Source organism: Chrysochloris asiatica, unplaced genomic scaffold (assembly GCF_000296735.1).
Source record: "Chrysochloris asiatica unplaced genomic scaffold, ChrAsi1.0 scaffold00090, whole genome shotgun sequence".
NCBI classification, from domain to species: Eukaryota; Metazoa; Chordata; class Mammalia; order Afrosoricida; family Chrysochloridae; genus Chrysochloris; species Chrysochloris asiatica.
The window spans coordinates 4535123-4561228 of record NW_006408608.1 but is presented as its reverse complement, the minus strand read 5'-3'; the positions used below and the strand labels follow the sequence as shown (position 1 = coordinate 4561228).

The following is a 26106-nucleotide window of genomic DNA, read 5'->3' as shown; positions in this document are numbered from 1 at the left end:
TGTTGCTGCAGCTTCGGAGACCGGGGGAGGGGAACCTCTGGCTCTTAGGCTCCCGGGCTACATCTGGGAAAAACGGGGGAGAAGGGGGAAGAAGGGGACAGGATTTCTGGCATTTGGGGCCAAAGCCAACAAGATTAATTTAATAATAATAACAATCAGGCATCCTTTTGAGCAAGAAACCAGTACTTGAATCACCTTCATTTTGCAAGGAAGGAAACTGTGGATCCCCTAAGTCCAGTGCTTTGCTTTAGATCTCTTAGCTGTGAGGGACACTGGCCCAGGGTGGGGGCACAGAGGATGGGGATAGTGCACAAATGCACTTCAGACAAGGGTTAAAGCGGTACTGTAGGTGGACTGCAGTAGTGACCCCTCCCAGCTCATCCAGGGCAGGGTAAGGTCACCCCAGGCCCCCTCTCTAATGGAGTAACATGAGTCAACTTGAATAGCACAAACACACGCATCGTCAAGGTACACACACACACACACACACTCACACTCATAGACACATGAACACATCCATTTAGATACACTCACATAGGTACACACTGACATTCACAGACATTCCTGCGCTCTCACACACCAGCTCCTGGGGAGGGTGACCTGGGGTCCTTGGCAAACCTTCTCATGCAAGAAACTTGTCTGTGTCCAAAGCACTCGCCTTCACATCTTCATCTTCCTCCACCCTCATACTTACCTGTGCACCAGGTGGACAGGTGTCACTGTGTCCATTTACAGGGGGTGAAGAAGTCATGCTCACCAGTCCCCTTCACCCAGGCAGTCGTGGATGCCTGGCAGGGTTTTGAAGGAAGAGTAGGATGGGGCATGCAGTGGAGCTGGATGCCCCTAGAAGGGTAGACTTGGACTTGGTGAAATTGCTTATGTCCTAGGTAACAGAGTAAGGAGGTGAGGGGTGAGGGGGTGCTGACCTCTTCCTATCTCCCAAGCCCTGGTGTCAGCAGACCTAGGTCTGAATGCAGTCTCAACCCACATAAGCTGTTTGACCTTGGGCAAATTGCTTCATCTTCCTGAAGCAATTTATGGCTAGTTATGGTATGATGCCTTATCACATTATCTCGGGGAAGCCTGACAAACCTCCATTCAACAGACATTTATGAAGTACCTACTATGTGCCAGGAGTGCTGGTGTGGCGTTGTGGGTTAATGTGCTGGACTGCAAGGTCGACTTGAACCACAAGGTCAGCGGTTCAAGCTCATCAGCGGCTCCTTGGAAACCCTATATGGGGTCACTATGAATCAGAATGGACTCAACAGCACTTAACAACAACACCTATGTGCCAGTGAGAAGAAGACAGCTGTACCAGTTTTGAATCAATGCTGTACTCGGGCACATGTGCTCAGAACCCCTCACATCCTGCCCCATCAGCTCTGCACCCTCCTCAAGTCTGATCTGGGGAGGGTAGCTCTGAAGAGGTAAGTCTTCACCGTGGGTCTCTGGTGCCTGGCATGGTGCTGGGCGTATGTCTGCCCTTGTGTGTAAAAGTCCCATTCTGTGTGGCTGGGGGCTGGGGAGACAGAGGTGTCCTTTCTCTGCTTCTATAGAGTGACTAGATCTGGCTTGGAGGGATGGCTCTGACTCACCATGACGCAGGATGCTTGGTCACAGCTGCTGATGCTCCCAGCTGGCAGCCTGGCCATTCTGGGGACAGAGGGGCAGGGAAGGAGACCCCTGCAGAGAGGACAAGCAATTCACGGGGGAGAAGACTGGACCCCTCAATGTGCCCCCTTCAGACTAAGGCAGAAGCAGGTGGGCGAAGCAGGGCAGTGCCTCCCCCCAAACCCTCAGGGTTCCAAGCTCACCAATTCAGAGACAATCGAGGTGGGGTTGGGTTTCTACCTGTCCCAGCCTTGGGTTTTCATGCTGACCAGTTGCATACTCAATCCCCTCATTGAACAGATTGACTCAGAGAGGGGCAGGGGCTTGCCCAAGGTCACACAGCAAATCGATGGTAGAGTGAGGACTAGAACTCAGTTTTCCTGTTTGCTGGCCCAGCCCTGGCACTATCTTGAGACCAGGTCATGCAGGGGCGGGTGACACCCCCTTTCACGCCCACATTCACCTTCCCAGTCCTTGGAATTCTGCTGAAGCTAATGATTCCCAGACAGCTCCAAGATGTGTGCTTGTCCTTTCCTGAGGGCTGACTGTCCTTTCCCAGCTCGCCCCACTGCCCATCTGTCCTGTGGCCATCCACTGCCCACCCCCAGAACTTTCCTTACCCCACCCATTGATAGGGAGGGGAGATGGCAGACACCTAGTGAGTGAGGGGACCAGGATAGAGAGAATTCTGTGCATCTGAATCCCATCCTCCCCACTATGTTTTGGGGATCCAGGCAGAGTCCCAATTCCAGTGGTCTGTTCTGCTTGTTGCTATCGAGTCATGCACATCACCAGCTCTTAGTGCCTGGCACTGGACTGGGCATTGGAGCGTGGAGAGGAGATGCTGCAGGATTTGAACGGAGCGAGATTAATCAACAGGAGCCATTACAGTGATGAATCAGACCCTGTCCCTGCCTGGGAGGTCCTGGTGGCAGGAAGGGGGAGCCATGTGCATAAATAACTCAGGGTCAGAGTGGGCACTGCTGTATCCTCATGCCAGCCAAGTGCTGGAGAGGACACTCCTTCCTGCCAAGGACCTGGGGTAGCTGCAAAGTGACAGTGACCCTGGACCCAGCTTTTGAAGGTTGAGTGGGATGTTGGCAGGCAGAGATGATAGAGGGCTGTCTGTGCTCAAAGATATGGAGGCAAGGTGGCCTGGGGACACAGGAGACTGGCATAGATGTGGTGTGGGGGACCAGTAGGAGAGGGTGGCATTTTGACAGGGGGTACCCTTTCAAACCATATGCCTCTAACATCTCAGAGTTTGTTTTCTCAGGAAAAGCAAGGCTGGATAAGCCAAAAGAAAACAGAATTTGAAGCCAGGCAGATCTGTGCTTGAATCCTGTGCATAGAGCAATATATAGCAGATGCTCAGTAAACATGTGCTGTGTGAATACAAGACTATGAAGCTTGTCCAAGGTCACACTTCTAGAACATGGTCACAGTCAGGACTGACGGATTCACATTTTCATTCAGCCAGAAAATAGTACCTACTACGCACCAAACCCTGCCTGGTGCAGAGATTACAGCATGAAGGAGACCGATGAGGTCCCTGCCCTTGGAGTTCATGGTTCTGGTGGAAAAGTTGGACATTAATCAAATAATGACCCCGATAAATTTAGAACCACAGCTCAGAGAAATGCTAGAGAGAGCTGTGAGGGTGTAGAAAAAAGGACTTAATCTGGTTAGACATTGTTATGGATAGGACTGTGTGTACACCCCACCCCAACCCCCTCAAATGTGTTGTGAATCCTAACTATGTGTGGCTATAATCCTATCTGGGCATCTGGGAATAAGATTTTCTTTGTTGTGCCAATGAAACCATATCAGTGTTGGGCATGTCTCAAGTCTATCACCTGTGAGATGTAAAAGGACCAGTGTAGGCACAGAGAAGCCCCAACCCAACCCAACTCGTGGTCATTGAGTGACTGAGAACAACCCTAGAGAGTTTCCAAGTCTATAAATCTTCCAGGGAGCAAAAAGCCTCATCTTTCTCTGTAAAGGAGCAGGTAGGTTTGAGGTACCTGCCTACTTTGTGGTTAGCAGTCCAGTGCTTATCACCACGGTGCCACTAGAGTGCCTTTGCTATTGTTACTGTGTGCCATTGAGTCAGTTCCAACTCATAGCTACCCTATATAGAGTTTCTGAGAGCGGCAGGGGGATTTGAACTGTCAATCTTGTCAGTCCAGTGCTTTTCCTGCAGCACTACTCCAGGGCTCTACCAGGGTACCTTAGGCACAGAGAAGGGTGCACAAATGAAGGGCACACCAATGAAGACACATGCCACAGGGAGATCACTATGAGGCAGGCAGGCCTGCGGAAATAGGCGCTGACCCCCCATATCCCCTAGGCTCCTAGCTCATTCCTGGAGCAAGGTTCACATTCCAGGAAATAAGCAACAGACCACCTCAGCCTCATGTGATCACCCAGGCTAATCTCGTGTTCCTGACCCACCTCCGGGAGGGAACAGAACCCTGAGCTAATGTTCACCTGCTTCCACTTCTGTCTTGTATGCTCTTACATCCTTCCCCGCCATATGTTTGAACCAACCAATCCCAGGTAGCCCCGTGAAGCTGTTGGCCCCTGCTAAGCAATCCCAAATGAACTCATGTATGCACCTCCTATTCCCTATAAAATATCCTCACACAGAGAAGACGGGGCTCAGCCTCTGGATAAGAATCCACTGAGCCACGTGCTAGCACAATAAAGCTCTTCCTTTGTTACAACCCGCATGGCGTTGGCAACTCCTTCAGAAAGACTCTGGAACAGAAACTGAACAGAATTGGCAGAGACTTCCCTAGAGCTGGCCCTCTGATTTCAGACATCTAGTCTCCTAAACTGTGAGAAAGTGGATTTCTATTTGTTAAAGCCCCCCACTTGTACTTCTATTATAGAAGGCACTGTGGGTTTATGCGCTGGACTGCAAGGTCAGTTTGAACCGCAAGTTTGGCGGTTCAAGCTGACCAGCCACTCCTTGGAAAACTGAAACAGGGTCACTATTAGTCAGAACCAACTCAATGGCACTTAACAACAAGATAAGTAAATGGAGTCCTGGTGTGGCACTGTTGAATAAGCATTGGACTAAAGCCATTTGAATTACAAGGTTGGCGGTTCAAGCTCACCAGCTGCTCCTCAGAAACCCGATACAGGGTTGCTATGGGTCGGACCCAACTCAACGGAACATAACAACAACTAGTCACAAGATTGGTGGTTCAAACCACCAACAGTGTAGTTGAAACAGAGTTGAAACAGAGACTTGGGGACTTCTCTGAGGAACCTGAGAAGGAAGTCCACAGGCTAACCTTGGAGTGTGCCTACTCTCAGGTCCTGGCTGAGGACTACTGGCTTCCAGCTGCAACTGGGTATTAATTTGGCATCTCCCTACTACTACCTGGCCGACTGATTGGAAGAGATCCTTATTTGTGCCCATTCCAAGGAGAGGTGACCCAATGCAATGTGGAAATCATCGGACCATCTCTTTGATATCCCATGTAACTAAAGTTTTATAAAGGTAATACAGAAATGGCTGTAAGCAAACACTGACAGAGAACTTCCAGAGGTTCAAGCCAGATTCAGAAGAGGCTGTGGAATGAGGGATATCATTGCTGATGTCCGATGGATCTTGGCTGAAAGCAGAGAATATCAGAAAGATGTTTACCTGTGCTTTATTGACTACACAAAGGCTTTTGATTGTGTGGATCATGACAAGCTATGGACAACATTGCGAAGTATGAGTATTCTGGAACACTTAATTCTGCTCATGAGGAATCTGTACCTGGACCAAGAGGCAGTTGTTCCAACAGAACATGGGAACACTGGATGGTTTAAAATTAAGTAAGGTGTACGACAGGGTTGTATTCTTTCACCATACTTATTCAACCTGTATGCTGAGCAAATAATCTGAGAAGCTGGGTTCTATGAAGAAAAACATGGCATCAGAATTGGAGGAAGACTCATTAACAACCTGCGATATGCAGATGATACAACCTTGCTTGCTGAAAGTGAAGAGGACTTAAAATATTTATGATGAAGATCAAAGAGCACAGCCTTCAGTATGGATTCCATCTCAATGTAAAGAAAACAAAAATCCTCACCACTGGACCAATAAACAGCATTCTTATCAATGGAGAAGAGATTGAAGTTGTCAAGGATTTCATTCTTCTTGTATCAACTATCAACACTCACGGAAGCAGCAGTCAAGAAATCAAACAACGTATTACATTAGGCAAATCTGCTGCACAAGAACTTTTTTTTTTTTTAAAGTGTTGAAGACTAAGGTGCGCCTGACCCAAGCCATGGTATTTTCAATAACCTCATATGCATGTGAAAGTTGGACAATGAATAAGGAAGACCATAGAAGAATTGATTTGAGTTATGGTGTTGGAGGAGAATATTGAAAGTGCCATGGGCTGCCCATAGAACCAACAGATATGTGTTGGAAGAAGTGCAGCCAGAGTGTTCTTTGGAGGCCAAGACGGCCAAACTTAGTCTCTCATACTTCTACTATATTGTCAGAAGGGACCAGTCTCTGGAGAAGGATATCATGTTTGGTAAGGTGGAGGATCAGAGAAAAAGAGGAAGACCCCCAATGAGATGGATTGGCCAAGTGGCAGCATTAATGGACTCAAACGTGGCAACAATAGTGAGGTTGGCCCAGGATTGGGCAGTGTGTTGTTCTGCAGTGCATAAGGTCGCTGTGAGTCGTCACCGACTTGATGGCTCCTAACAACAGCTCACTTGGAGCTGGCCAGGTGAACCAAGGAGAGCAGGGCAAACCCCCAGTCTGATAGGGGAGACAGGCTTCAGGGAGCTTCAGACCGAGGGAGGAGATGAGACAGTTCTGTGTCTTGTGCTACGTGAGATCAGACTCTTGCCTACTGAAGCTTCTAGCCTCTAAAATGTCAGGCCCACCCTTCTTGGACCCTCCCCCCCCCCCCCCCCACGCACACATACCCCATCCATTCCTATGACTAAATCTGATACCTTCTCCCTACCCCAAACTTTTAAAAACCTCAGCAATGCCTTTGTTCTAGAAGACAGAGGGAGGAGCATTACATTAAGCACCCCCCCCCATCTCTGTGTGCAAATCTCTTGCTTATATTAAACCTTTGTTTTTATGGAGACCCTGCCTCACCAGACTATTCTTAATTGGGAGAAGGCAAGAGCCCTCTCTTGAAGGCTGGCAGTGCATTAGCATTCCTGGTAACAGATTAAAAAAACACAAGGAGGAAGTGGGATGAGTGATGTTACAGTGCAGGGGTTCTAATCAAAGACATGGAACAAGATGTGTATGAAATGCTGAATGAATCTGCTCTGTAAACTTTCACCTCATTCACAATAAAAGTTAAAAGAAATTTTAAATGCCAGGTCCAGACTTATTCCATGGTGGCTGCTTCATGACAGGGTCCCTTTCTCCAAGTTGAGAGGTCTGGTATCTTGACTTCTATTTCTCAAGGTTTCCAAGGACACGGGGGAGGACTCCTGCTAGAACCAAAGCACAGGTTAGGACTCACCTGACTGATTTTACTGAGCCATGGGTGTCATGCCACAGATGGCCACCAGGGGGCAGCCCACGACAGCAATTCTTCCCTGCTTTCATTTTTCTTCCTTCCTTGACCAAATCCACAATTGAATGGATTCCAACTAAAAGTGGCCCTATAGGACAGAGTAACATTGAACCTGCAAGGTTTCCAAGGCAGTAAATCTTTTTTGTTTTGTTTTGGCATTCTTTTTTTTTTTTTTTAAAGAAATTTCTTTTATTTCCCAGTAACTTTTAAACAGGGTGTTATTAAATTTACATACATTTGAATTTTTCTCTTGATGTTCCTATTGTTGATTTCTAATTTTATAGCATTGTGATCTGAAAAAGCAAACAGGCAAATAAAAACATAAAAAGGAAACAGTAATGTATGTATATGTATGTTAAGTGCCGTCGAGTCGGTTCCGACCCATAGCGACCCTGTACAGGGTTTCCGAGGGTGTAAATCCTTACGGGAGTAGAAAGCCTCATCTTTCTCCCGCGGAGCGGCTGGTAGTTTCGAACCGCTGACCTTTAGGTTCACAGCCCGATTCGTAACCACTACGCTACCAGAGCTCTAGAAGGAAAAAAAGCATGCAACAGCTAGAAAAAGAAAACAATAACCAAAAAGGGAAAGAAAATAAAAAATAAACCATGGAAGAGAAAAATAAGAGGAAAAATTAGAAGAAGGTAAAGCACTAAAAACAATTAGAGAGAGGGATTAATAAACTAGAAAGAGACTAGAGAGTATTAAAGAAAAAATCAAGAGCAAAAAGAAAGAAGAAAATGTGGTAGGGCTAAGGGTAACAGAAGAAAAAGGGAAAGTAGAGATGAAAAGGATAAACAGCAAGAAGAAAGAATAAATCAACAAAAACAAGGAAAGGAAAAAATAAGGTAGGTGCCAGACGCAGAGGTTTCTGCCAGCTAAGCTCACGTGATAGATGAGCAAGGGATGAGACAGTGGCACTTGAGACGGAGTTCTTATAGGCCGAAGTGTTGTCTGGGCCAAAGTGTTGTCTGTTTAGTGCATCCAATCTGGAATTAGTTCATGGTGTGGCACTGTGGGCTAAGGTGTAAGCCAGCGAAGTTGTTTAAACTGCAAGGTCAGTGGTTCAAGATCACCAGCTGCTCCTTGGAAACTCTATACCAGGTCGCTATGGGTCAGAATCGACTTGACGGCACTTAACAACAGCAACAATTGGCATTCATTTTTGTCTTTTCTTTCTTTCCTGTCTTTTTCTTTCTTTCTTTAAGTTTTTATTGTGAATTGAGTGATAGTTTACATGGGAGGACATCGGTTTCACACTCATAGTTTCATTGCAATGATTACAATCTCCTTTGTGCATCATCATTTAACAGTATTTGCTTCCATTCCCTCTGTTTTTTGTTTTGTTTTTGGCAGTAAATCTTTATGGAAGCAGACTGCCACGTCTTGCTTCTGCAGGGCAGCTGGTAGGTTCTAACTGCTGATCTTTAGGTTAGCAGTCAAGTACTTTACTTAGCACCTTCCACACCAGGGATCCTTTCTCTTGGTCAGTTGACTCAGAAAATACCATGCCGGCAACTCAGAACAAGGTTGTGCATACGGTTTACCAGAGCGATGGGGAGAGGTCTGAACCCCAGTCCGTGACTCTGAGACAGCATCCATCCAGGTCAGAGGTCTTTTTGTAGTTTGCTTAAAGTCTCCATATAGACCAACAACAGTCTTGAACTCAGACATCACCCAGCTCCCATTGTACAGATGTGGAGACTGAGACCCAGGAAAGAAATCAAGGCCACATGACTACTTAGATTAGAGTTGGGTCTGGAATCCCCCAGCCAACTGGATCCCTGCTTCAATCCAGAGGGTTTCAGTGCTAGGTGTTACCTGGGGAGACCCAGCCCTGATTGAGGCTCATAGGGGCCAGGCTTGGGGGCCTCTCTCAGCCTGAGAAAGAAGCCCACAGACTCCCAGTTCAGAGATTTGGGGTGGCTGGAGAGGAGTGTCAGATTGGAGTCCCCTGTAGGCATAAGGAGAAGCCTTCCCTGGTGGCGTAATTGGTTACACTTTGGGCTACTGCAAGGTCAGCTGTTACTGCTTCTGTAAACATTTACTGTCTCGGAAACCCTATATAGGGTCACTATGAGTCGGAAGCGACTTGATGGCAGTGGGTGAGTGGGTAGACATGAGGAAGAAAAGGCAGCCTGGTGGCACTGTAGAATAAACACTGGACTGCTAACCACAAGGCCTGCAATTCAAACTCACCAGGTGCTCTGAGGGAGAAGGATGAGGCTTTGTGCTCCCATAGTAAAGATTTACAGCCTATGCAGGAATGCTGTGAGTCAGAATTGACTCCGGGTAGCAGTAGGTTGGATTGATTGCTAGTTGTAGACATGAGGCGGACTAGGAACAGGGAGACAAAGGATGAGTGAGCCTCTAGTCAGATTGAGGAGACATAGCCGTTCTGTGCCCTGTGCCAGGTACTGCATGTGCTGTGGCCTGGGGAAACTTCCAGCCTGGTGCTAAGATGTTCCCAGTCCTAGGACAGACATCTCCTAGCTGCTCCAAGAACAGCCAGGCATTCTAATCGATATCAGAGGCCCATCCCCAGTAAGAGAGAGCCCTGCTGACCCAGTGTGGGCCCTTGGTAGGCAGCTAAGGAACAATGTGTGGTGTTCAAGTTAATAACTAGCAGCAGCCCCTAATACTCATGGCAAATGAGAACTTCCCGGGCCCCAGGCACCTTGCTGAGACCTTTACCCGTTCCATCCCACTGAATCCTCCCAGAAACACTGAGAGATGGGGCTAAGCCTGGCTACAGTGGGCCAGTGCCTGAACTCCCAGCATGCCCCTCTAGCTTGACCTCCTGACCTCTGGGGTGATTGCCAGTCTGGAACTATGAATGTACAGTGTTCTTCCCCCCACCCCCATTCCTGCTGTTTGCACAGACTGTGTGCATTTCCTTATATCATGTGTCCTTGAATTCCACCCATAAGTGTCTTCCCTGTTTCATGTTCTCATTTATGTCCTAATTCATCTAATATTGATTGAATCAGTGTCCACTCTGTGCTATCTGCCCAAAGAATGGGGTCATAGCTAAGGGAGAGCAGACGAGGCCCAGCCGTCTTGGAGATTAGAGCATGTATTAATTAGTAAACTATGGCCCTTGGGTTATATCTAGCCCACCATCTATTTTTATAAATAAAGTTTTATTGAAACATATCCATGCTCAATTGCTTATCTATTATCTATGGCTACTTTAAAATATGTATATGATTCCTGTTGTTGCCACATATACAGATAACACAGCGTTTAGCCAGTTCAACATTTTTCATGTGTACAATTCAGTGACATGTCTATGGCTGCTTTTGTATTACAATGGCAGAGTTGAGTTGTTGCCACAGATATTGTATGCCCCTCAAAACTGAAATTATTTACAATCTGGCCTTTGGCTGAAAAAATTTGCAAAGCCCTGGCTTGAGTGCCTGGCAGGGGAGATAGATAATACGTCAGTGTTATAGTGAAATAAATCAACAAATTGTGAGATGTACCAGAAAAGCCAATAAACTAAGACTTAGATGGGTTGGCATGTCTTCTTGCCTCCCGCCTTTGATGGCATTTGGTACTCTGTACAGGTAGCGTAGTGGTTACGAATCGGGCCGCAAACCACAAGGTCAGCAGTTTGAAACTACCAGCTACTCCGCGGGAGAAAGATGAGGCTTTCTACTCCCGTAAGGATTTACACCCTCGGAAACCCTGTACAGGGTCGCTATGGGTGGGAACCGACTCGAAGGCACTTAACAACAACAACAACAGGTAGCGTAGTGGTTACGAATCGGGCTGCGAACCACAAGGTCAGCAGTTTGAAACTACCAGCTACTCCGCAGGAGAAAGATGAGGCTTTCTGCTCCCGTAAAGATATACAGCCTTAGAAACCCTGTTCAGGGTCGCTATGAGTCAGAATCAACTCGACGGCACTTAATAACAACAACAGGTCAGCTAGGGCAGCCATCAACGTGCTGGCCCCTCTTGGACCAGTCTTCAGGGTTGGTGGTGAAGCCAAGGGTCAATGCCTTCATTCCTGTACCTGCCTTCAAAGAGACTCATGAGCATTCCCTCACCCACCCTCAACTCATCTCCTGGCAGGCAGGCAGGCAGGCAGGCAGGAGCGGGAAATAACGTTTCTTGTACAGGTGGGACAATGAAGCTCCTTATGTTTAACAACTTGGCCAAGGTTTTGCTGAGGTGCAGTGAAGATGTTGATGTCGTGGGAAAGCCCCAGATGGGATTTAGGACACTGGGTTTCTAGCTCCAGGATTCATTCGGGCAAGTCTGTTCCTCTCTTGGGCCTCAGTTCGCTCATCTGTGACTGAGAGGATTGGATAAATGAATATGTAAGTTCTTTTCTGGGTATGCCAGCCGCATGCTGGGGCTCGCTTCGGTCTCTCTCCAGGCCTCGGTTTCTCTCTGTAAAATGGGGAGAAGAATTTCAGGCCCTCCCACACTCCTGCGGCTGGTCCCAGGCCAGGGAGATCACAGATGGGAAAGTGCTTTGAGGTCCTTGGAAGAAAGGAGCTCTATAAATCCAGGGGATTATTAGAGTGATGGTACTGGTGATTCCATATGGGGTGATGGCTGGGAGGCCTGGGTGCAGTACTTGGGTTTGACCAGCAGATGGCACTGTGGGGAAGTCCGCTTTGCTCCTCTGAGACCCTACTGAGTTGTAGCCTGGCTGGGTGTTGGGAACAGGCTGGGAATGAATGGAACACAAGATGCTCCAAGTCTAGCGGGGGAGTCAGGGGCATAGTGAGCAGACTGGTTTTGCTGCACAGTAATATGGGAGCTACAATGGGGGCTTGACGGGGATGGTGCAAACAGTTAGCTCTCAGCGACTAATTAAAGGCTGAAGTATTGAATTCACCCAGAGACACTGCAGAAGATAGGTTTCTGAAAAACCAGCCAACAAAAACTCTGTGAATGCAGTTCTACACAGACAGCATTGAGGGGAATTGAGCTGGTTTTGGTGCGGATGGTGACTCTCTCTGAAATACGGGAGAGATGCTTGGTCTGAAGCCCAGGTCAGGGGGTCTGGGTCAGAGATCCATCAGGGTTGCTTGGAGACGTAAAATGTGTGGGCTTCAGGGTCAGCCTGTCTGGGTTCTAGTCCCTGCTTTGCCACTTACTGGCAAGTTACTTCACCTCTCTGGGCCTCAGTCAAATGGGGCTAATAATACTGTAGAATACCCACCTCACAGGAAGAATTACATTAGCTCACTTTGGGCAAACTCTCTCAGAATAGGGCCTGATCCGTGCCAGCTCCTTATGTGGGTATCATGAACCTAAAGTTGATGCAGCTGTGTGGTCACTGAAGTCACCAGGGGGCGAGTGACAGGGAATGGAGCCCCCCTGGAGAAGAAAAAGGAGAGGGAGCAGAAGGTGGATACCATGAGGTGAGAAGTAGTCACACTCCCAGTCCCCCTCTACACACCCAGAGTCACCTCCTCCTGCCTCCCTTTCAGCTGGGTCTCTTTGGACAAGTCATTGGTCTCTCTGAGCCTCATTTTATCCTCTGTAAAATGCAGAAATAGTTCCTGCCTCACTGGCTCCAAAGATTCCTTACGATGGCATCACTCTGGGGTCAGAATAAATGCCCCCCACAACATGTGATATGCAGATAGCCTTGCTTTCTGAAAGCGCAGAGGGCTTAAACTACTTACTGATGAAGATCACAATCTTTAGTATGGGTTGGGACCTCAATGTAAAGAAAACAAAAATCCTCACCACTGAACCAATAAATAACATCTCAGTAAATGGAAAAAAGATTGATGTTATCAAAGATTTCATTTGCTCAGATCAACTATCAACACTCATGGAAGCAGTAGTCAAAAAATTGAAAATGTATTGCATGAGGCAAATGTACTGCACAAGATCTCTTTAACGTGTTTCAAGAGCCAAGATGTCAGTTTGAGGACTAAAGTGCGCCTAACCCAAGCCATGGTATTTTCAATGACCTCATACGCACGGGAAAGTTGGACAACGAATAGGGAAGATCATAGAAGAATTGATGCATTTGAGTTATGGTGTTAGAGAAGAATATTGAAAGTACCATGGACTGCCAGAAGAACAAACAAATCCATTTTGGAAGAAGTACAGTCAGACTGTTCCTTATTTCACCTCTCTGGGCCTCAGTCAAATGGGGCTAATAATACTGTAAAATACCCACCTCACAGGTGGGATAGTGAGATTTCATCTCTCATGTTATCAGGAGAGATCAGTCCCTGGAAAAAAGACATTATGCTTGGTAAAGCTGAGGAGCGGCGACAAAAAGGAAGACCCTTAATGAGATGGATTGGCACAGTGTTAGCAGCAATGGACTCAAATGTAACAACAATTGGGAGGATGGTACAGGACGGGGTACTGTTTTGCTCTGTTGGAACCAACTCAATGGCGCCTAACAACAACAACAACAACAACATCCTTATAATCCTTCTAGCTCTAAGAGGGGCTGGGTTCCCTAGCTCTGTCCCTACAACACCTAAGCCTTTTGTTTAGAAAACCAGCCCAAGAGGAAAACCCCAAAACCAAACACAACCCATCTGGTCTCCCTGCCTAGCCTTGCCCAGCCCTGCCCTGCTTTCCAACCATGAGAAGCAGGGTGAGGTGGGGAGGAGTGGGGGGGTGGGGGTGGGGTAAGAGGGAGAAACCAAGTCTCTGGGAAAGTGGTGTTCCCAGCAGTGCTAGAGGGGTGGGGAACAGCAAGAACCAGGTCAGGGTAGTACTGACAGAGGGATCCCCAAAACTCACCCAAGATGTTCCCGTTTGAGTCCATTGGAAACTGGTTAAACATGCACATCTCAGAGTCCAGCCCCTTCCCACCGCCCCCAGGTACTGATCCCCTAAGTCTGGGGAGGGAACCAGTCCCCACCCCAGGATCTGGTACATAAAGTCCAGACACTTTGAGATTGACTGGGAAGGGCAGAAGCCAATTGGGGAAGAGAGCTATTGTTAGACAGCTGGGGGTGGGGGGTAGGGTGGGGGGGGCAGATGTCTGAGGATGGGGAGGGGGGATCTTCCAGCAGGCTCAGAAGTCAAGGAGGTGGTAACAATGGAACAAAAGGAAGTCAGAAATGCAGGAGAAAAGGGTGGATGTAGGGCATGTTGAGGGATAGCAAGAAAATGAAATTTACAATAAAAATTCTCATGATTCCATACCAGGCTCGACACTGGGTGAGGTGCCTCATGTACCTCACCTTTGAATCCTTCACATCTTAGGAAATAGGGGTTGATTTGAAGCCCATTGTGCAGGTGAAGAAACTGAGGCAAGCTTGCAGACCTTGCACATTAAACTGGAGGAGAGGAGAGAGGTGGCAGAGGGGACAGAGTGTGGCTACTTCTCCTTCCCCCCACTATTGAGAGGATCTGATCCATAGTCAGGCCCTGGAACCGGGGCTTGTGGTTGGAGAGCATGTTCTAGATTTGAAGAAGACTAGATATAATATTGCAGCATCAGGGAGAAGGCACAGGCAGGGAGCCAGAGCAGAACTTCAGGGTCATGGGCTCCCAGCCTGGGGAACTTCCTGGCGTCTGGGTGTCGCAAGTTGTCAAGTGACTCTTGACCCAACTAGCTGGACCCTCAAGAGCAGACCTGAAGGTCATCTTCAGTTCTTAATCTCTCTTGCCTGTCTCCTTTCCCCCATACTCAATCTCTCTCCCCATACTTCCACAGCCTTCTTCCCAACTGCCAGCTGGGTGAGCAGGCCTGGCCAGCCTCCCCCAGGAACCTTCTGCTCTATGGCGCTGTGGGTTAATGCACTTGACTACCAGGCAGGTTTGAATCGCAAGGTCAGCGGTTCAACCCTGTATAGGGTCACTATGAGTTGAAACCAACTCGACAGCACTTAACAACAACAACAACAACATTTCTTCTCATTTCTCCACCCCAGTCCAGGCTGGGTTCCTCCTGGTAGGAGAAGGGGGAAGATGCAGGTTAGAGGTGGGGATGGGAAGAGCAGAGCCAGAGCAGGAGAAGAGAAAAAACTCTGAGACCTCAGACTGGAAAGAAGAATCAACTATGGCCAAGTGAGTTAACTAGCTGGGTCCTGACCTCACGGGACGGCTTTGAGATCTTGGGGATGCTGGGCCTAGTGTGTACTTAGCGCTCAAAGACAGTTTGCTATTGTCATTATTGGAGAGTTGCCTCAAATGACCTTGTCTCACTCCTTCACTTCTCACCAGGGAAGCCAAGGCTCAGAGAAGGCGTGGACCCTGTCCTGGGTCACACAGCTCTCAAAGACAGCTGGGCCGGCGCCTCCCCAGGGTGGGTCCCTTGGGTCGGGTTCCATTGTGCTCTCCCCAGCAGGAAACCGCTGTGCTCAGCAGCCCAGGCAGCGGAGAGAAGAGGAACAAGTTTGGCTACGTGACCGACAGGCCCTGAAGGCTGAGCCAGGCCCAGCACCCGGAAAACAACCTGCCGGGGGCTGACTGGGCAGGGCGAGCCGAGTGGGCACCAGGGTGGGGACCTCTCAGACTGGGGAGGGAGAAGTGGGCTGAGCTGCAGCCTTCTCTGGAACGGGGTTGAAAGGAGACCCTGCACCCAAACCTGTGAGGGGGTGGCAGTTGGGCTAACTGCTCCCCCATCATGCATAGCTCTAGGTGAGCATGCATGTGGGCGGCTGCTGGGCCAATGGGCGCACAAACACCTGGGGGTGATCTGCACAGGACACCCACCTGCTTCTCCGCTTAGTTTATGGGGATTTGGGCAGGAAACCAGGCGGGGAGGAGGGATCAACCCTGCCCACAGACAGCTTGGCTCCTGGAGGCCTGTGGGTAAGTCTGCTTCCTCAGTCCAAGGCCTGGAGTAAGGCTGAATCTCTCTGAGGCCTAGTTCCCCTCTGGGCCTTGTAAAACCACTGCCCCTTTCTGCTCAGTACAGAGGCTGACTCAGGGCCAGAGCCAGCTGGAGGAGGCAGTACCCAGAGGCCTGGTGGTTCATGCAGCCCAGCATGGCCAGCCACCACAGGGAGACACTGAATGCCAGATCCAGGAGCAAGGACTTTATCTGGAGGCAAAGGGGAGCCATTGTAAGTCACCTCAGAGGTGGGAGGTAGTCAGATGAGGATGCAAGAGGCATTAACCTGGAGCTGGAAGGTCAGAGGGGCAGCAGGCAGTCTCTTCAGGGGAGACAAAAGGCTGAGCCTGGGTAGCAGCCCAGGTCTGGAGGAGGAGGGGAGAGGGAGTAGTTTCTAAAGGAGGCCAAGTGGACAGCGTGGTTGTTATTAGGTTCAGTAGAGTTGGTACCGACTCATAGTGACCAACTTGCACAATAGAACAAAACACTGCCCTATCCTGCACCAACCTCACAATCGTTGCCACGCTTGAGCCCATTGCTGCTGCCACTGTGCCAATCCATCTTGTTGGAGATCTTCTTCTTTTTTGATGGTCTTCCACTTTAATAAGCATGTTAAAGGACCAGGGGCTGGTCCTCTTGATAATATGTACAAGGTATAAAAGATGAAGGTTCACCATCCTGACTTCTAAGGAGGATTCTGGCTGTACTTCTCCCAACATAGATTTGTTCATTTTTTTGGTGGTCCATGGTACCTTTAATATTCTCCTCTAACACCATAATACAAATGCATGAATTCTTCTACAGTCTTCTGTATTTATTGTCTAACTTTCACATGCATATGAGGTTATTGAAAATACCATGGCTTGGGTCAGGCGTACCTTAGTCCTCAAACTGATATTTTTGCTGTTCAACACTTTAAAAAGGTCTTGTGCAGCAGATTTGCCTAATGCAATACGTCATTTGATTTCTTGACTGCTGTTTTCATGAGTGTTGACGGTTGATCTAAGTAAAATGAAGTCTTTGACAACTTCGATCTTTTCTCCATCTAGTTTGATGTTATTTCTTGGTCAGGTTGTGAGGATTTTTGTTTTCATTACATTGAGGTGCAACCCATACCAAAGGCTGTGGTCTTTGATCTCCAGCAGTAAACATTTAAAGTTATCTTGGCTTTCAGCAAGCAAAGTTGTATCATCTGCATATCACAGGTTATTAATGAATCTTTCTCCAATCCTGATGTCATGTTCTCCGTCATGTAATTCAGCTTCTTAGATTATTTGCTCAGCATACAGATTGAATACATCTGGTGAAAGAATACAACCTTGCTGCACACCTTTCGTAATTTTAAACTATTCAGTGTTCCCTTGTCCTGTTTGAATAACTGCCTCTTGGTCTATGTACAGGCTCCTCATGAGCACAATTAAGTGTCCTGGAATATTGATACTTGCCAATATTGTCCATAACTTGTCATGATGCACACAATCAAAAGCCTTTACATAGTCAATAAAACACAAGTAAACAAACATATTTCTGGTATTCTCTGCTTTCAGCCAAGATCCATCTGAAATCAGCAAAGAGAGTCCTCATTTCTTGTCCTCATCTGAATCCAGCTTGAACATCTGGCAGTGTCCTGACTATATACTGTTGCAACGATTTTTGAATGATCTTTAGCACAATTGTACTTTCATGTGATATTAATAATATTGTCTGATGATTTCCACATTCCATTGGGTCACCTCTCTTTGGAATGGGCACAAATATGGTCTCTTCCAATCAGTTGATCAGGTAGTTGTTTTCCAAATTTCTTGGCAGAGATGAGTGAGTGTCTCTAGTGCCACATTAGTTGTTGAAAGATTTGAATTTGAATTCCACCAATTCCTAGACCCTTGTTTTTTGCCAATGCCTTTAGTGCATCTCGGATTGCTTCCTTCAGTATCATTGGCTCTTGATCATATACTATCTCTTGAAATGTAACATCCATTTTTTGGTACCTTGATTCTGTGCATTCATTCATTCCATCTTCTTTTGATGCTTTCTGCATCATTCAATAATTCTCCCATGGAATCCTTCAATATTGCAAGTCGAGGATTGAATTTTTTCTTCAGTTCCCTCAGCTTGAAGAATGCTGAGTGTGTTCTTCCCTTTTGGTTTTCTATCTCTAGATCTTTGCCCATATTATTATAATACTTGACTTTGTCTTCTTGAGCTGCCTTTTGATATTTCTATTCAGCTCTTTTCTGTCCTCATTTCTTTTATTTGCTTTAGCATCTCTATGCTGGAAAACAGATTTCTGGCATCCATTTTGGTCTTTTTATTCTTTCTTAAAGACCTCTTGCTTTCTTCCTGTGTGATATCCTTGATGTCATCCCACAACTCTCTGGTCTTCGATCTTTTAGCATCTAATGTATCAAATCTGTTCTTCAGATGATCTCTAAATTCAGGTGAAATATGTTCAAGGTCTTATTTTGGCTCTGGTGGACTTGTTTTCATTTTCTTCAGCTTCAGTCTGAACTTGCATATCAACGATTGGTGGTCTGTTCCACAGTCTGCTCCTGGCCTTGTTTTGATTTGATGATATGGAGGTTTCCCACTGTCTCTTTCCTCAGATAGAGTCAATTTGATTCCTGTGTATTCTATTTGCTGAGGTCCATGTGTATATGTGTATGGTTGTCTTTTATATGTTTAAAAAGGTATTTGCAATGAAGAAGTCATTGGTCTGCAAAATTCTACCATGCGATCTCCAGCATTGCTTCTATCACCAAGGCCATGTTTTTCAACAACTGATTCTTCCTCTTTGTTTCCAACCTTTGTATTCCAATTGCAAGTAATTATTGATACATCATGATTGCATGTTTGATCAATTTCAGACTGAAGAAGTTGGTAGAATTCTTCAATTTCATCATCACTGGCTTCAGTGATTGGTGTGTAAATTTGAATAATAGTTGCATTAACTGGTCTTTCTTGGAGGTATATGGATATTGTCCTATCGCAGACAGTGATGTATTTCAAGATATAGCTTGAAATTTTTTGATGATGATAAATGTGACACCATTCCTCTTCAATCTGTCATTCCAGGCATAGTAAACCAGGTTGTCTGATTCAAAATAACCAAAACCAGTCCATTCCAGCTCACTAATGCCTAGGATATTGATGTTTATGCATTTCATTTCATTTTGACAACTTCCAATTTTCTTAGATTTATATTTCATAAATTCTATGTTCTGATTATGAATGGTTGTTTTCAGCTGTTTCCCTTCATTTTGAGTTGGGCCCCATCAGCAAATGAAAACTTTACATCATTTGTGTCATCATGGTCAACTCTACTTTGAGGAGACAACTCTTCCCAGTCATATTTTGAGCATCTTCCAACCTAAGGGGCTCATCTTCTGGCACTGTATCTGACAATATTCTAGTGTTCTTCACCATGTTTCGATATTCAATATTCTGGTGCTATCTGACAGTGCTTCACTGCTATTCATAAGGTTTTCAGGGACTACATATTCAGAAGTAATCCATCTCTCCTTCTTCCTTGTCTGGCTTCATCTGGAAGCACATCTGAAACCTGTCCACCTGGGTGACCCTCCTGGTATGTAAGGTGCTGGTGACATAGTTTCTAGAATCACAGTAACTACAGTAGGACAGACTGACAGATGTGTAGTGGAAGTGGACAGAGGTGAAAGGAAACGGACAGGAAGTACGAGCACCAGAATGGCTGCCTCCTCGTCCCTCTGCAAAATCTCTCTGTTTTGGAAAAGCTGTGGATCCTTAATTATCAGCACCCTCATCTTGTTCTTTGAAGTGGCTCCTTGTTGTTGTTATTAAGCGCCACTGAGTCATAGTGACCCTCTATAGGGTTTCCAAGGAGTAGCTGGTGAATTTGAACTTGCAGTTCAAACCGACCTTGTGGTCCAGAGCATCAGCCCACAGTACCACACCAGGACTCTTAAAATGCCCCATAGGTGACTCAAGTGGCTAAGAGCTCAACTACTAACCGAAAGGTTAGTGGTTTGAATCCACCCAGCGGTGGCATGGAAGAAAGATCTGGAGATCTGCTTCCATAAAGACCAAGAAAACCCTATGGAGAGAGTTCTACTGTACATACTGTACAACTGTTTTTAGTACTGGCTGTTCTTTGAACATAACCAAACAAAAATAAGCTTAGAACTGGGTCCGAATAGAAAGAATCTTCTTGCCTATCTCTCTGGACACCCATGCCCTAATACCCAGGGTAGAGGGTGCCCTGAGTTTGGCAGGAAGTCCCTGGGATAAGCAGCCCCTGGACATTGGAGGGACCGGTGAAGATGCAGATGGCCCTTAGGGTAGTTCTGATGGTCAATAACCATGAGCACTCCATGACAGCATTAGTGTCACAAACCTCATCAAGGGAGGCTGGCTCTGTGCTGTGCCCACTGCTTAAGGAAATAAAACTCTGAAAGGTAAAGGAAGAAAATACCCTGCCAGGATTTCCAGAATGCCGGGGAAGCTGCAACGCTAAGCTTAGCCCTTGGTCTCTTCTTCTTCTTCCTGCTACCACACACCCAGGCCTCTGTCTATGCATGTGTCTCACTTGTCTGCTCCTGAGAAAGGAAGACAGGGATCTCCACGGATAGGATCTCTCTTGGCTTTCCCAGTTCTCCCTCTCTCTGTGCACCAGTTTCCTCATCTGTAAAATGGGTCTATCATAGAGCCTGCCCCAGATGACTTACGGGAGGACTACAGGAGACCACGTGCAGGGCAGCACAACATATACCATCATTGCCCTGTACATTTTGGCTGCAGGCTGTCTCGTTAGTTCTCACCTAGGCTCTGAGAAGCAAATACACTTTACCCATTCTGCAGAAGAGCAATATTGAGGCTCAGAGAGCTCAAAGGGACTTCCTATGATTGCCCTGTAACCCTAACTGTCCAAATCCCAAGCCTGGGTTCTCTCCTCTGGCAGAGTGAAAAATATTGAGTAAGCAAGTTAGATCATGAGGGTTGCCTAAGCCATATGGCCTTTGCTTGGCCTGAGAGAGGGGAACCCAGCCCCAGCCCCTCTTCCCATCTCTCCTGGCCTGTCTCCTCTGAAAGTCAGCAGCCCCTGTGAGCAACTTCTTCTGAGCTCAGCAGCTTCCTGGGGCTGCAATGAGTCTCTTGGGTCTAACTTGAATCCTTCCTGCTTTAGTTACTGACTGTTTTCTCCCCACCTCCTTCTGAGCTGAAACTGACAGAAAAGAGAAGCCAGTCACCCCTTCTCCAGGGCATCATCTTTTCTGGACCAGGAGTACCCTAAGAACCCTGCTAGCCTACCCTGCAGCCATGGAGTTGATTCCCACTCAGAGATGTGAGAGAGGTCCCTGTGTGGTACAGTTTGCCCTCAACTACTAAGTTAAAGGTTGGTGGTTCAAATACACCCAGCGGTGGCATGGAAGAAGTGCCTGGCAATCTGCTTCCATTAAGATTGTTGTTGTTGTTAAGTGCCTTCAAGTTGGTTCCGACCCATAGGTCCCCTGTACAGGGTTTCCTAGTGTGTAAATCTTTACGGGAGTAGAAATCCTCGTCTTTCTCCCACAGAGCAGCTGGTAGTTTCGAACCGCTGACTTTCAGGTTCGCAGCCCGGTTCGTAACCACTACGCTACCAGAGCTCCTTTCTCCATTAAGATTACAGTCCAGAAAACCCTGTGGAGCTCAGTTCTACTCTGCCACACATTAGATGGCAAATTGTGTTGTTTTTTTCCAAGTTCTAAGAAGGAAAACAGAATCCTCCCTCTATGGTGCCCAAATCCAGCAGGGCTGGAGCCTTGATTGCCCCCAGAAGCCGGGCAGCACTCAGCCAGCTATCCTGGTGCACCTGGCCAGGTGAGCTGACTGTGGAGCCAAGAGCCAACTCATCCCTGGGGTGTAAACAGCAGCTCAGTGGGAAGCTGGCAGCTGGCTCCTCTGCCCTTTTCCCCAGCCCCCTCCCCTTGAGCCCCGCCCTGGGGAAAGAGGGTGTCCCAACTTGTTGGAGGAGTTTCCAGCCCACACCTGTGCCCACACTGGGAGGGTGCGTGAGGGTGACTGATAGGATCCCAGGAGCTGGCCTCCGGCCCTCAGTAGCATCCCCTCACCTTCTCCCCGCACTGGTGCTGGGAAGGTGCCAGGATTCTGGCATGCCAAACTCCCAGTCCAACCACTCCACCTACCCGTCTTTGTCACTCGACTCACAGGGCCCCAGCAGCAGAGAAGCACAAGGCCATCTGGAAGCTGCATCTCCTCCAAGAACTTAGACCCATTGCCTTGCACTTTGCCACCATCATCTAGGAGATGGGAGTTGCCACCCCACTTCAAGGATGAGGAAACTGAGGCTAGACCATTGGCTGGGTGAGGTCTTGGGCCTTCTCTGCCTTGTTTGCCCCTGTATCCCCAATACCTGGCACCAGCAAGGTCTCACGATGCACATGCACAATGGATAAGTGAGGCTCAGAGAGAGGAAGTGAATTATCAAGGTCACACAGCCAGGAAGTAGTTCAAGTGGGAATCCACCCAGGATAGTCTGAATCCTGACTGTTTCTATGTGCCACCCCACTGAGGTGGGGACAAAACACATGCACATGTAAATGTTCGTCCATCCCCTCTCCAAGTTCTGCACACACTCACACACACACACTTCAGCTGAGAGCCCCCACCTGCCTTGCCACTCAAGCCCATATAATGGACCCTACCCCCACCCCACCCCACCTCCATAGGTACACAAACACCTTTCTGTGCTGGTCTCACACCCTCCTCTGTCACCACCCCCTCCTCCACACCCGTGGAAGGCAGGATGACACATGCCTCTTCCACCCCCACAGTCCTGGCGCCCTCCCTGCCTCCCCAGCCCCAGGAGCTCCATTGGTACCAGGGTTGTTCTGGAGACGCCTACAGAACTCCCCATCCCCCTGTCAGACTCATGCCCAAGGAAAGGTAGCATCTTGCTCAAGGTGGCATGGCCCAAAAGTGATGAAGCTGGTGTCTGGGCATTGTTGGGGGTTTGGTGGGCTACAGGCCAATTCCAAGATTCAGTGGCTCCTACAGGATTCAAGGCTGTGCCACATGATCTAACTTCAGGGAGTGGCTGGAAGTGCAGGTCTAAGGGGCCAGAACCCCAGGCCCTCCCTATGCTTCATGTAGCCCCCACCCTGCTTGGGGACCAGCTCAGGTCCCTGGACAAAGAAGGGACAAGAGACTGGCTCTCTGGAGCAAGCTGACCCTGGACTGGGTCTCTCCTGCTACCCCATTGATAAAGGGCCAACAAACAGGAGTGGTCGAGGGGCAGGGACCCCTGGACACTATGGATGCCATGTGACAAACTCAGGGTTTGGAATTGTTATTGTTTGTTGTTGTTGTTAAGTGCCGTCAAGTCGATTCTGACCCATAGCGACCCTATATAGGGCTTCCAAGGAGCAGCTTGTGAGCTTGAACCACTGACCTTACAGTTCAAACAACTTTGCAATCCGATGCATTAGCCCACAGTGCCACACCAGGACTCCATTATTGTTAGGTGTTGTTAAAACAGTTCCCTCTCCTAGAGACCATACTTGCTACAGAAGGAAACACTGCCTGCCGGCACAATTGTTGCTGTATTGGAGCCCATTGTTACAGTCACTGTGTCATTGAATCTCATCATCCTCCTTGTAAGGAGCATTCTTGTTGTACTTCTTACAAAACAGACTCGTTTTTCTTTTGGCAGCCCATGTGCATGGTATAGTTAATATTCTTTGCTAACACCGTACTTCAAAGGTATCAATTCTTCGATTTTCCTTATTCATTATCCAGTTGTCACATGCATATGAGGTGATTGGAAAGACCATGACTTGAGTCAGGTGCATCTTAGCCTTCGAAGAAACATCTTTTCTTTTCAACATTTTAAAGTGATCTACCTATATATATATTTTTTTTTCATTTAACCTCACAGCAACCCTGGGATATAGGCATTTAGTGACCTTATTCCCTAGAAAGCAGTTCAAAACTACCAGCTGTTACACGGGAGAAAGATGAGGCTTTCTACTCCTGTAAAGATTTACAGCCTTGGAAACCCTATACGGGGTCACAATGAGTTGGAACTGACTCCACGGCACACAACCACCACCACCACCAGAAGGGGTAAGCTAAGGCCAGAGAGTTAAGGCGCTTGACCAAAGTCCTTGCTTCCTGGTATTTAGTAGGTGCTCACAAAGTATTTGTTGAGTAGATGAAGTTGTAACAGAGAAAATTACTTGCCCAAGAGCAGAAGTGGGGATTTGAACCAGGTCTGATTCCAAAGCCTCTTTGCTTCCCTATCTAGGCTGAGATTCTTCCTGAGGGTTGGGGCCAACACACGGGATGGGCTGGCATTTTCCCGTTATGAATACCATGTGGGATGTGGTCAGGTTTCCAGCATCCAAGCTGTTTCCTTTCAAACTGAGAGAAAGAGAAACAGCTCCTAACAGCCAAGAACTGGCATGGCCCTCACTGAAAAACCATGGTGTGCTGTTGTTGAATAGAAGCAATTTCACAGACCACCCGAATCACACAAGGCCATTCTACAACTGTGATGGGTCAGGAGAAAAATAAGATCATTCTGTAATTATGTCTGAACACAGGCAGAAAATTAACATGGTCCAGACCATAGAAAGGCCCAAATGTCTCTGTGTCCTTGCTACAAGAGTGATACCTGCTTCTTTATCAATCAGAACTTTAACTTCCAGTCATTCCTCCCTCTTCTAGATCCAAATTATTCAGATCCCCAGTCACAGAAGTACCCTCACTTCCTGATAGCACCCAATCCTGAGCAAAGTGCCGCTTACTTGAACTCTCCCTAAGACATCTAATGCAGGCTCAGATTCTAGAAGACCCTTCTAACACTCCCTTAGAGTCCTTGGGTGTTAAAGTGCTCAGTTACTAACTGAAAAGTTTTGAGGTCTGAGTTCGTCAGAGGCACCTTGGCAGAAAGGCCTGGCAGAACTTCTGAAAATTCAGCCATTGAAAGCCCTGTGGAACGAAGACACAATTGGTCTATTTGCCAGGAACAGCAGAGCAAGGAGAATCAAGACTAGGAGGAGGATGTAGAATGGGTGGCAGTCTCCATGAATAACTGCCTTCTTTGCCATGAGACCAGAATGATACCTAGCTACTATTAGTAAATATTTTGATCAAAGATTCCATACAAGAGTCATCCATACAAGATCAAAAGGGAGCAAAATTCAGGACACAATTTCATATTCTCATGGACTCCAGACTTTCTGGAGTCATGAAGTTTGGTTGAACCCTTGAAACTATTGTCTTGAGATGACATTTAAATCTTAAGCCCGGGAGTCTTCTTAAAATCAAACAATTGTTTAATGTAACTAGGAAAACTGTCCTGAGCATTGGGCTCTTCTATGAATTCTCTCTAAGGAAGCTTCTGGTAAGACGGCAGACTAGGCAGATGCTCTACACAGACCCTTTATAACAAAGACACAAAAGACCAAACAAAATAGGCACAGATGAGAATCCTGGAACCCTCAACTTCAGAGGAAAGGCTAGAGAAGTAGATGGAGTGCTTGCTGTGAGGAGAAGCTCAGTAGAGACAGCCAGAGAGAGAGACTGGGGAATGGTAGGTCAGACGAATTGCGACCATCTTGAATTTTTGTGAGCAGCTTTGGCCTGGCAGAGCAGTCATACAGACAACGGGAAAGGTGTGATTCCTTCTTCCACTCCATGCTTTCCTGGTGACCAGATATGTGGCCAGCTCCCACCCACATCTACCCTCAGCACAGACCCTGCTCTCCAGGAGTTCCAAGGCATGTGGTTGGGAGTCAGGCCAGAGTGAGGTGGGGACCAGTTTTGCCATTTTGGTGCACCATTTGGTACCTGGATTCAGGTGTTCTTGGCTTAGGACTTACAGAACCTACAATGCCACCAGACCAGCATTTAACCTATCACACTGCCCCCAGTTTCCCTGTGGTCTAACCACAGAAGACAGTAGGTGAGAGCCTCGGAATGCATTAACATACAATCATCAATTAAGGACAAGTACAAATACACTCTGACTCGATGGCACTTAACAACAACAACAACAACAAATACACTCTAATGTTCCAGATATAACAGAAAATTTTAGCTCACACAAACAAACAAGAGAGAAAGGCACAAATGACCAAGATGCATATCCAAAAAAACTTTTCTGAG

The 26106-nt window shown here is 47.3% G+C and overlaps 1 protein-coding gene across 1 annotated transcript in view; it reads right to left on the bottom strand.

Annotated features, from left to right (window-relative positions):
- The window catches only part of FAM131C (family with sequence similarity 131, member C), a 99605-nt gene that overhangs the window by 24108 nt on the left and 49391 nt on the right, over positions 1-26106 (bottom strand). The window contains exon 4 of the mRNA XM_006866414.1: positions 1599-1656. Coding sequence (XP_006866476.1) covers positions 1599-1656 — 58 coding nt within the window. The remainder of the gene's footprint in view (positions 1-1598; positions 1657-26106) is intronic.